Here is a 12,541-nt window from a genome sequence, read left to right as displayed (position 1 = left end):
TGGCCCAGGCAAGCTCGGACATTTTCATTTGGGATTTGAATGTTCACACACAATTCATTCCATCTCCAAGTTAGAGGTCGGATGAAACAGGGTGGTTGTCAGATACTGGGTACCCCTGCAAATGCGAAAATTTGCAAACTCCTCTGACATCAATTGCCGACTGTTATCGAAAATGAGGGCTCAGGAAGAGCTCTGAATAGTGGAAATGACCGACAACATGCAATAAGTTGCAGCCGATAGTTTGGCCACAAATGGGAAATTTGGCAATGCATTGATCAACAACAACGACAACAAAGTACTTCTCAAAAAAGGACCCGCAAAGTTGATGTGCATCCTGTCCCAAGTGTGGTCCAGGACTGGCCAAGGGGAAAACTGACACAACAGCACAGCATGGTTCTGTGCGTAGGCCATGCAGTACCATCCAAGATGTTCAATATTGTAATCAATCACCATTCAGTAGACATGAAGTCACCCTAAAGCTTTTATAAGGGGCATACCCCAGTGTGATGCACACAGCATTTGGAGTATTAGAGGAACTAATGCTGTGGGAATGACCACTCTACAGTTTTACTCCTGCATGGCCAGCGTGTGGATCCCCTGAACAACACTGAGCTGATCCTGGAGCAGAAAAAAACGTATCCCACACCAAATATGCTCCTGAAGGAACACACTCGGACCATCTCATATGTATTGCTGAGAAGAATTTCCAGAAAAGCAAGTTGGCAGCCGTGACTTACCATACCATCAAAGTAAAGTCCAGCAGAGTCTGTTGCAAATGTTGCAAGGTATTGTGCAATGCCGAAACTGGAACCTCCTTTCAGTCGAACTCCAGTTCAACTCCCACTGGCAACCACAGTAGCACATCTGTTTTAGCATGCTGAGCAGTGGACCCGTATTGAATGTTATAGCTATAATTACTGTGAACCACCAAGTTATCAGTTAGGATCAGTGGGCATAGATAGAAGGTGTGTACTGGCAACATGCAATATCCTGTTGCAGATCATGCTCTACAACATGACAATGTTGTTTCACCACATGTGCTGTCTTCCCCCTGATGCCAGTTTTTCAGAACTATGCAGTTTACAACATGTCCTGGGTTCTTATCATCCACCTGACATTAATTTGTGTTGATTTTTTTGGTCTCATCATTTCTTTTCAGTAATATTCTTTTTTTTCACTCTCTTTTCATTTTCTGTATAAGTAGATAATAACCTTGAAGTATTGCACTATCAGTATTAGGCATGAACTGAATTTTTTCCAAAGAGCTTTACAAAGATACAGCATACTAAATTACATAACATTAAGATTTTGTTAATTAGGCAGCAGACTCTCCTTGATCTGTTATGTGATTACTGGCCGTGGACTTCATTACATAGTGTTACACTATTTCTTCCCAGTCACAGATTTTTTTATGTTGTGGTAGATCCATCATTTAAAGCCAGTTCTTGAAACTTTGTAAGTAGGCTTTCTTGGTATAGTTTACATTTACCTTCAGTTGTCTGCTAGTTCAGTTTCTTCAGCATGTCTGTGAATTCTCCCACGAATCAAACAAACATGTAACCATTTATGCTACCCTTCTTGTTGTATGTTCAGTATCTCCCATTAGACCTACTTGCTATGGGTCTCACACACTTGAGCAGTATTCTAGGGTGTGTTAGAAAGTAGTCTCCTTAGAGACGGATTGTATTTCCGAAGTATTCTACCAATAAACCAATGTCTACCACCTGCTTTACCCACGATTGAGTGTATGTGATCATTCTATTTCATATCCGCACGAAGTTTCATGCCCAGGCATTTGTATGAGTTTACTGATGCCAAGTGTGATTCATGGATATTATAGTCAGGATACAATGTCTTTTTTTCATAATTTTTTTTCATTTTCTTTTTTTTTTTCATTTTGTGAAGTGCACAAGTTTACATCTCCTACAAAAAGTTTGAGGTTACTATTAATATTGTCCACAAGGTCATTAATATACAACATTAACAGCATGGGTCCCAACACACTTCCCTGGGGCACACCCATTTTTACATCTGATGATGACTCTCCATGCAAGATAACATGCTGCATCCTCCCTATCAAAAAAATCCTCAATCGAGTCGTAAATTTTGCTAGATTCTTCATAAGGTCATACTTTTGGCAAGAAGTGTAGATGTTGTATTGATTCATATGCTGTTTGGAAATCAAGAAATACTGCGTCACCTGACTGCCTTGGTCCAAAGCTTTCAGTATGTCATGTGAGAAAAGTGCAAGCTGGGTTTCGCTTTATTGATGAGCTCATAATATGTTCTAAGATTCTGCAACAAATCAGTGTCAAGGCTATTGGAGGGTAGTATTGTGGATCACTTGTACTGTCCTTCTTGTAAACAAGTGTGAGTTGTGCTTTCTTCCAATTGCTTTTTGTTCAAGGGATGTACGATAGATTGTAATTAGAAGAGAGGCTAACTCAGTTGCAAATTCTGTATAGAATCTGAAAGGGATTCCATCAGGCCATGGAGCTTTGTTCAGTTTTAACGATATCTCGTGTTTCTCAACAACACTGACACTGATACTTATTTCACTCACCGTTTCAGTGGTATGAGGATTAAATTGGGGCAATTCACCTGAGTTTTCCTTTGTAAAGGAACATTTGAAAATAGAGTTAAGCATTTCAACTTTTGCTTTGCTACCGTCAAAGTCTGTTCCTGTCTCATTCACAAGTAACTGGACACTAAATTTGTTGCCACTAACAGCCTTTACATACAACCAAAATTTCTTTGAGTTTTGTGAAAGATCATTTGACAATATTCTGTTATGTTAGTCGTCCTCTTGACACCCAAACATGTTACATCGGCGTTTCTCTGTCTATAACCCTACTTTTTGTTTTACACAAATTATGCAATACTCCCTGTTTCTTTACAGTGACTGCATACCATGGAGGGTCCCTCCCATCATGAACTGTTCTATAGGGTGCACATCTATCCAGTGCATGGTGAACTATTCTAGTAAACTTTAGCCATAGTTCCTCTATATGCTCATGCCCTATGCTAAAGGTTTCAAGTTTGTCATTGAGATACAACACTACTGCTTTTTTATCTAATTTATTGATCATACGTAGACTATTCAAAAGAAGGAACAGATAGACACAGAATTCCAATGTTCCTGGAAAGAGAAAAGTTAAAATTTTACGCATTCAATGTGAGCACCATGTGTTACATGACAAGTATCAAAATGGTGGCTCATTTCCTGCCACCGCAAAGCAGGTGGTCTCTCGTTATCGAATTCACAACTTCAGCAATGCAATGTCACAGACTTTCAAGAATATCAGCAATAGGGGGGGGGACACAGTCTTTTACATAACCCCAAAATCACAAGATGTGTGATCTGGGGAGCTGGGAGGCCACCAGCAATGAAGTTTGTCTTCTGCTCCTCCTTTTCAAATCCAACGACTTGGGATGGTGTCATTCAGGTAACATCAGTAGAGAATTTAAACTGTAATTTTCTCCAGTTGATTGTTGGTTGGTTAAAGTCTCTAACGATGATTACAATATGATTTGGGAACTTATATACAGGAAAACTGAGATTCTCTCTAAAGTTTTTGGTTACATCAGGAGGTGTGTCTGGTGGGTGACGGAAGGATTCCAATTACCATTTTATGTCCACCTCTGATACTGAGTCTTGCCCAAACAGTCACACATCCAGCCTCAGTTTCTGTCTCAGTGAATTTGAGTTTCATGTCTACTGTGACAAAAATACCACCTCCATTTCCCATTAGACTATCCTTTCAATAAACACTTAAATTTTTCACAAATATCTCACTGCTGTCAGTTTCAGGTTTCAACCACCTTTCTGTACCTAGAATTATGCAAACTCCACTACTTTTCAGGAACTTTTCAGACTTGCATTTTGTTGCAAGTGCTTCAGTAGTTAACCACTAGGATTTTAATACTCTTGTCTATTGGCTCATTCTTTTGGATCTTACTTTTATACTTCTGGGTCTGGGTAGTAGCCTCTGACGTGTTGTACACACTTGACCCTTGTAGGGGGACCCTACAGTTCTCAACCCTATGTTGCAAGTCCAGGAAGTCGCAGCGTAGTTTTTCACAGAACCATAAAAGTCTCTGGTTCAACTTCCACTTGAGTGAGAGCCATGATCCATTCTAGAGACGATTCTGTTAATTGTGAGCTTTGTTGAAACACTGTAAGCATAGCTGATCTTCTCAACCTTCTCTGCCAGTCACTGGAACGACCCAAGCATGATCTCAGAGGCCAGACTACAGGCATCATTCGTTTCAATGTGCGCGACAATCTGCAGTTAGTTGCACCAAGTTCTCTCTAAGGTTGCCTTAATAGCCTCTTCAACTTGTTGAGTGAGACCCTCAGACATACACAGTGAGTTCACCTGGTGTTCTGCCCTGTCCCTTGCTGCAATTTTCCTGATTGGTACCATTATTCACTGCGCTTTTGAATTGCTGGCAATTAACAGACCCCCCACCCTGTTGTGTTTGTTGTTAACAATTTTGTGACACTAAAAGTTCTTCTGTCGTAAATATATCTTTGAACTCATTTTTACTCGTTGTCTACTTCTAGTCCATATGTTAATTTCTGTGTAGTTAATATGTATCTGTTTGGATTGCTTTTATCAGATTTTTTTGTAGATTAAAATTAAAACAAAAAATCCAGTTATGTAAATGTCCAGCCTGTAACTGTGTTTTCACAGCAGAAATGTACCTTATGTGTAAAACTACTGACATGTTTTACATCCTGAAGTGTTTTTGCAAGTATGATCCACAGGAAATACAAAAAAAAGCTAACCAACATCTCCTACATATGTGTGTGCAGCAGTTTTGATAATTGTTAGTGAGGAAGGCTTATAACCCATTTTCAGCATTCATTTTAAGTTAATAGTTAACATTTGGTTCCAGACCATATTTTATGACCTCCCAAGGCTCTCTAGTATTTGTTCTGATGAATGGATTGCAGTTGAGACCTTGAAAGAATGTGGTTTGGACTCTAACAATACAATACTACTGGAAAACGCTGACAAGTCACTGAAAAACTGTGAAAGCATCTCTAGTAATTCTGGACTTTCAGGTAAAAATAGTACCATATGTAATAACTATAGTTTATTTTATTTTAATAACTATAGTTTATTTTAATTTGATTTGATAGATTTTGTGCCCAGTACAAACAAAAATGAAGCAAAAAGTCTTTCTTGTCTAAGAACAATATTTGATGAAGTAATTTAGAATGAGGTATTGCTTTTCTTGAACTAGAAATCAGCATTTGCTGTGAATGTACAAATCATTTGTGATACCAGCAGATCTGTGAGAAATACGTCACAAAATAAATGTAGGTAAAATTACTGGCAACAGTTTTCTTTTGTGTTGATGGAACAAATAACAAAGAGACATAAACACTTTCCTAACAGTAGTAGTAAAACTGTGTGAGTAAATAAAAAAATATAATGTTGTGGGAGTAAATAATAATGCAGACAACTTCTTATTTAATTTAAAATGGTATATATGAAGAAAGAGGTCAGTCAGACAAAAATGTGGGAAATGGCGTCACACAGTGGAAAATTAAGCTATACAGGAAGCTGGACTCCAAAGATAACAGCTGTAACACGTAATTTGCGACAAGAAACAACCTGCTATTTATTTTATCGCAATCTGTTATTATTTGAATAACAATTCACATGCATCAATGGAAGTTAGAAAGACAATCTTTTCCTTTTCATGTAAATGTGTTTACTTTCATGGTGAAATTCTAGTACTTTCCATTAGTTTTTAATTTTATTCCTATTAATTTTTCTATGCTAAATTTTGCTTGAGTAATTTCAAATAGCTCTTTAACAAAAAAAATATGGTTTATGTCAGTTTAATAATAGTTAATTATTAATGCAGTTTCTAACAGCTGTTTCACTTTGTTAATGTGTACCTTGACTTGTTGCATATTCCTGAAGGTTTTCCTTCATATTGTGAACTATACAACACCAATAAATGACTGCTAAGTTCAAGTTTTTGCTGTTTGGAAAGAACTAAAGATTAAGGTATGACTAAAACATGCATTTGAGAGATAAGAATAAGAGAGGAAGAAATGTGGAAAGAGGTGGAAAAATTACATAGAGACAGCCCTACATCAGTACTGTTTCATAATGGCAGAAGGTATGCTAGACACACAAAGACGCAAATACATTACTTTTCTGAAGATGAGTGAGTCAGTTGGAAAATTAAAAATTACGGATGACTACATAAACAATATGGGAAGCAACAGGATATGGTATTGGTGATAAAAACAGTCTGTTAGTGAAAGAATGTTTCAGTTTTAAATTCAGAATTCATAGCCTATATTAACAAATGAAAAGTGAAAGGAAAAAAACCACAGAAATCACATTTGAAACTGCAGTATTAAAATCGAGTAAAAACAGTCCAGATTGCAACAGACTGGCAACCAGTTTTGGTCTACAGTTCAGCCCACCTCCAGGCTGTAAATTATAAACCGAAACTGGTTGCCAGCGAAAATAAACATCTGTTGTGACTGAGACTGTCTTACAGAATTTTAATATTTTACACCGATCTCTGTTCACACTCCAATGGAAAGAATGCTTTCTAAAACTTCAACAAGTTTGACTTGTTTCCTAAAATGGTAGGGGAAGAACATCAACCAGTGTTTGAGCAAAGTTGGATGTGTCAGCCTCAAAGAGTGCTACTGGGAAAGGTAAGTGTAGAATACCAGGCCCCGAGCATTGTGAAATCCATTACAGATTTACGTAGTTTACAAAGAACATAGAGACCTCATGTAAAAAAGAATTGTGAAAATGATCAGGTGCTTATAATTGGAAGACTAGGAAATTCTGTCGCTATCAACTTTAGCATGAGCTGGCCTGAGAGGAATAGCAGCAGAAACTGCACACACAAGCGTGGGTTTTATGGGTATTTGCAAGACTATGAGCAGCCCTGCATTAAAAAAGCTGTCGGCCATATAAACAAACAACTGAGTGGGTAGCAGAGCCTCATATCACTGCAATACTGTTGCTGCAGTTCAGAAATGGGAAGATACTAACTGTGACCTAGTTAACATAATAATTTTTTTCACTTACGTAACAATGGCCTTCCCATAAATGGGAGGAAGAAGGAAGGGAGGACATATTTGTTCAGATTTTTGCAGGAAGGTAAAGTCCCAGAGTTCACGGGAATAAGTATTTTTTTTTTATTTATTTTTTTTTTAAGTCGCGGTAAAGACAGGCAGTCTGGAAAGTAATCAGAACAGAACAGAACTACAAAATATGTAATAGTTTCTAGAACAGTAAAGTTACTCTGTTTCATCATAACGTTAGTGAACTGAAAAGCTAGGTAATGGTTCTCATGTGTGTTTAAAATATTTCCAGATTTATGAAACGTAGTGTTTTATTTCGTACCCTTGTCATACTGAGAGATGACTGACTCATCACTGAGTGTGACACTGCTGCAAAACTCCATACATCACCATAAGCAAACCTCACACCACATTTAATAAACTACCAATCCGGCAATAATTCATGGATAAAAGGGTCTAACTTCACTCACAGCAGCCAATTCTGTATTTACCATTCAACACTACATTTGTTGTCACCCTGAACCAGTTTTCTGAGCTATGTCAATGTCTGCGTCTACATATATACTCCGCAAGCAGTTACAATAGAAGGTGAAGCTTTGACAGTGCTGATGAAACATCAGAAAAATCATCAAAGAAACAATGGCCAAAGAACTCAAGACAGAAGCCAACTTGCAGTTTGTTAGTGTAAATAAAGTTGTGTAGTGCAAACCAAATTTGATGATTAGGTATTAAGTGACAATTGTATAATTTAAGCAGCCATTTTATTAGTGAATTTGAACTTTATGATAGATTCAGAATTTTTAAAAAAGTTATGGCAGGAACAACAAGAAAAATTGAATGACAGCAAAGACATCAAGAGCACATGACAACATAATAAGAACAGTTGCTGCACAATAAGCACAAAGTAGGAATTATTAGAACAGTAACAGAAGTAGCACCTGTCCAAGCAAGTCCTGTAGTGAGCACAGTCAATCAGACCACAATGCAATTCCCTGTGGATTATGAGAAAAATGAGGACTGGCACTCCTATCAGTGTTGGTTTGGATTCCATTTCCATGCAAGTAATGTATTTGATTCTTATTTACAGTGTAGCTACCTGTTGTCTTCTAGCACACAACTTTATGAAAATACGCTGCAGTTGGATAGATAAAAAATTTACTCACTAACTTTATAAGTTGATTCAGAATACCTGTCCACCAGCAATATCTCATATAAATATTGGTGTACCATTTTATCCAGACTTTCAGTATGCAAACATATGTAGTTGCATCCGGCTTGAAATGTGTGCAGCATTTTAAAAAGCATTTGTAGTTATACTTATCTTGAGTGGCTGACTTGAAAGGCCCTAGTTCAACATTATGCATTTTGTTTTGGTGGATATCAGACAAATCCTGGAAAACAGGAACATCTCCACCATTCCAGCAATCAGAAGTAAACAACATAGTCTCTGGCCCTAACCAAAAAACAGTTTTTCGTGAGAAGCTAGTGCTGACATAGTCTCTGGCCCTAACCAAAAAACAGTTTTTCGTGAGAAGCTAGTGCTGACATTAACAATACAAAATACAGAAGTACAATTTCAGCTCGGCATTGATGCCTCTGTCTGTTATTAGACTGCTGGATCACCAGTGTTCTAATGAAATAAAGCACAGACTTCTTATTTATTATGTACAAATCCCTCTAACAAGGCAAGATTCAGGTATAAGAAAGTTAGGCAAAGATTAAAATTATTAGTTGCAGCAAATCCTTAGGCTTCCAGTATATTTGGTTTTGATGCCTTCTCTGTATTTGCATTCCAAATTTGTGATGCAGTTAACCTAGTTTGCAGACCCTGAAGTACTATGCTGTGATTACAGTTTCTCTTTATAAACCAGATTTAAGTTTTACAGCTAACTTCAAAGATCACATCACAAGGAAATCATCCTCATTGCCACATTTGTGTAAACCCAGACCAATTCCATTTGCCCTGCATGAAGGAATTAGACTGATCCCTTGAACACCAAGTATTTACACTTGTTTTATCAAATGAACCAGTGGTATCATTGGGTGTCACCCATAAGCCCAATACATCATTATGAGCCAGTGGTGACCTAAAATCTATGGTCAGTGATCAATCAGACATAAAAACTTATTTGATACTCCAACCAGAATAATGATCAAACTGTCTGGAAGGCAATATTTTTCAAAGACTGACTTGTCAGATGCCTATCTGCAATTACTTCCCAATGGTTCAAAAATGGATATAGTTGTTTATACACCTTTCAGACTCTTATCAGTACAACATCATAATTTGTGAAATTGCTTGTATCCCTATGATATTTTCAGCACTATTTAAAATAATTTATAAATAACATTATCACTGTGCAAATTATGTTAATGATGTCATTGTAACATGTTTGGCACAAGAAAATTCTATTAAAAATCAAGAAACTTTATTTTGCTCTCTCTCAAAAGTGCTAATCTCAAATATACTTTACATAAAAGCCCTTAGTTCACAGTGAAGTTAAGCAAGAATGACCTGAGACATACTCAAAAACACTTTGAAGCAGTCAGTAAACAGCATACTCCTAACAATCCCAAAGAATTATAATCATTTCTTGGCAGGATCAATTACTACGCTAAGTTCTTCATATTTCTTGTCCACTAAATCAACTAAGGTAAAAAGGTACCAATTTCTATGGTTTGAGGAACATTTTAAGGCATTCCATACACTAAATCAGCCACAAATTAGCTCCTTGTGTGTTGTTGTGATTTTCAGCGTAAAGCGTGGTTTGATGCAACTGTCGACATTAGTCTACCCTGTGCAAGACTCATCATATCTGCATTGCTGCTACAACCTGCTTACTTTAGACATGCCTTTCTCCCCTTTATAATTTTTACTCCTTCCATTACCAAATTGACTGTTCCTTGATGCTCCAGTGTGTGTCCTTATCAGTTGATCCCTTCTTTAAGTCAAGTTGTACAGTAAATTTATTTTCTACCCGATTCAGTTCAGTATCACTTCATTAGTTATCCAATTCACCCATCCAGTCTTCAACATTCTTCTGTCGCACAGCATTTCAAAAATGTCCATTCTTTTCTTGTCTGAACTGTTTATCATCCACATTTCCCTTCCATACAAGGCTACCATCCAGTTAAACATCCTCCAGAAAAGACTTCCTAACATATTTCTGCTTTTCAGAAATGCCTTTCATGTTATTACCAGTCTGCCGTATCTATGCTGTCTACTTCAGTTATCCTCAGTTATTTTGCTGCCCAAATAGCAGAACTCACCTGATTTATTAACTTTATTTTACATTCACATTATTTACTTATTATATTAGTATTCTGCTTATAACATCTTTTCAAGACATTACCCATTCATGTTAATCTCATCATCCAGGTCCTTTGCCATCCCTGACAGAATTACAATGTTTATTTGATATGTTACAAGCCTGCTCAGCAGCCCTTCTTAACTACTGTCCCTTTCATGTCCTTTAATTCTTGTAACTGCAGTCTCTACTCATATCAGTATAAGAAAGTGATTGACAGCTAGTTGTTTACAAAAGTACCTTAGAATAAGCTTGGTCAATCCTTTTGTTTTGCTTGCTGTTGACATATCCTGCACCGACAAAAATTAGTTGTTGACATAATTGTTGTAATTCCTTTTTGTCATGTACTTTGTTTCTTTCAGAAGATTTTTTTATAATACACAAAAGTAAGTCTGCAGGTAATATTGGATGTGACAGGAAAATGATAATTCTATTGTGATCCCTTAACCCTCCGTTACACGCACCACAGACTGTGAGTCCACAGTTTTATCTTTCCATCAACAATCACTTATAAATTCAAGATTTCCATTAGCGGCTTTTTCTACCTTCCCCTCCTTCCGTAACGAATTATTGGCAACAATCGAAGTTAGGCATTATCGCCAGAAGCAGCAGTCTTATGAGGTGCCAGAGTGTCAGTCCACGTGTGTGCATTCGTGTTGCGCGGTTCTATCATCAGTTCTTTTACGATGTATTGCAGGTAAGGAGGTTTCTTCCTTTATAATATTACAAAACATAGACAGTTACATTTAGAAACTTTTTTATCTATTTATTATCCAAACTGTCATACAATTATGAGCCTTTTCATTGACCAACACCGATTAGTGAATATATATATATAAGAACGGTGAATGCTGATCATGTTTTGCAGTGGTTGGATGAAGAGCTTGGTAATGAAGAATGTAGTGATCTGGAGTCAACATTCAATAGTGATCACTATCCAGATAGTGAACAGTCGTTGGATGAAAGTGATTCTATCGAAAAATTTGACTTGTATTTTGGGAAAGACAGTATGCAATGGAGCCATCGACTTGTAATCCAAAACAGAAGAGTAAGAAGACCTCAACATAATATTGTCAAGCATTTACCGGGAGTCATAGGCAAAGCAAAAAACGCCAAGCGTCCAATTGAGTGTTTACAACTTTTCTTCACAGATGACATTTTAGAAGAAATTGTTCACTGCACTAATATTTACATTGCTGCCATCCGTTCTAAATATTCCAGAGAAAGAGATGCTGCATACACTAACATTACAGAAATCAAAGCTCGTTTAGGACTCCTTTTCTTGGCGGGTGTGCTACGAACATCACACACAAATTTACCAGGTCTCTGGGCCATAGATGGTACTGGAGTGGAGTACTTCAGACTTTCAATGGGCATAAACCATTTTCGTTTCTTGCTGACATGTCTGAGATTTGATGACGTCAGAAACAGAGCTCATTGGAAGGAAACAGACAAATTAGCTGCTGTCCAATTCTTGATGGATCAGTTCAATGAAAACTGCAAGAAACATCATAGTTTATCAGAACTAGTTACAGTAGATGAAATGCTGGATGCATTCAGGGGCAGATGTGGATTTATACAATACATTCCATCAAAACCAGCAAAATATGGTATAAAAGTGTTTGCACTTACAGATGCAAGGATGTTCTCTACCAGCCATTTAGAAACATACTGTGGAAAGCAAGTGGATAGGCCGTATCTCTGTGATAACACACCTCATGCTATTGTCAAAAGAATGGTGAAATGCATATCCAAATCTGGCAGAAATGTAACATGTGATAATTGGTTCACATTAATTCCACTTGTGGCTGACTTGTTGGAAAATGACAAGCTGACAATGGTTGGAACAATTCGAAAAAATAAATGTGAAATTCCTCCATTTATGACAGTAGCAAAAGATCGTCCCGTGGAATCCAGCATTTTTGCATTTAGGAAGAATATGACACTGGTTTCATATAAACCTAAGAAAGGTTGTTCTGGTACTGTCTACTTTACATGATGATGACAGTATTGACAGTGATTCGGAAAAGTGCAAGCCAGATATTTTACAATGAGACTAAACCTGGTGTGGATAAAGTTGATGAGATGAAATGTACATACTCTGTGACAAGAATTACCAGAAGATGGCCATTTATAATTTTTTCCTCTCTTCTAAATA

The 12,541-nt window shown here is 37.1% G+C and overlaps 1 protein-coding gene across 1 annotated transcript in view; it reads left to right on the top strand.

The window, feature by feature from the left end:
* Nucleotides 1-12,541, top strand: part of LOC124802479 (probable methyltransferase TARBP1) — a 123,282-nt gene that overhangs the window by 65,631 nt on the left and 45,110 nt on the right. Inside the window, exon 8 of the mRNA XM_047263287.1 lies at nucleotides 4,903-5,071. Within this exon, the coding sequence (XP_047119243.1) occupies nucleotides 4,903-5,071 (169 nt within the window). The remainder of the gene's footprint in view (nucleotides 1-4,902; nucleotides 5,072-12,541) is intronic.

The sequence above is a fragment of the Schistocerca piceifrons genome, chromosome 6, assembly GCF_021461385.2.
Source record: "Schistocerca piceifrons isolate TAMUIC-IGC-003096 chromosome 6, iqSchPice1.1, whole genome shotgun sequence".
Lineage (NCBI taxonomy): Eukaryota > Metazoa > Arthropoda > Insecta > Orthoptera > Acrididae > Schistocerca > Schistocerca piceifrons.
The sequence above is the reverse complement of the archived record's forward strand: the minus strand, read 5'-3'. Positions and strand labels throughout refer to the sequence as shown.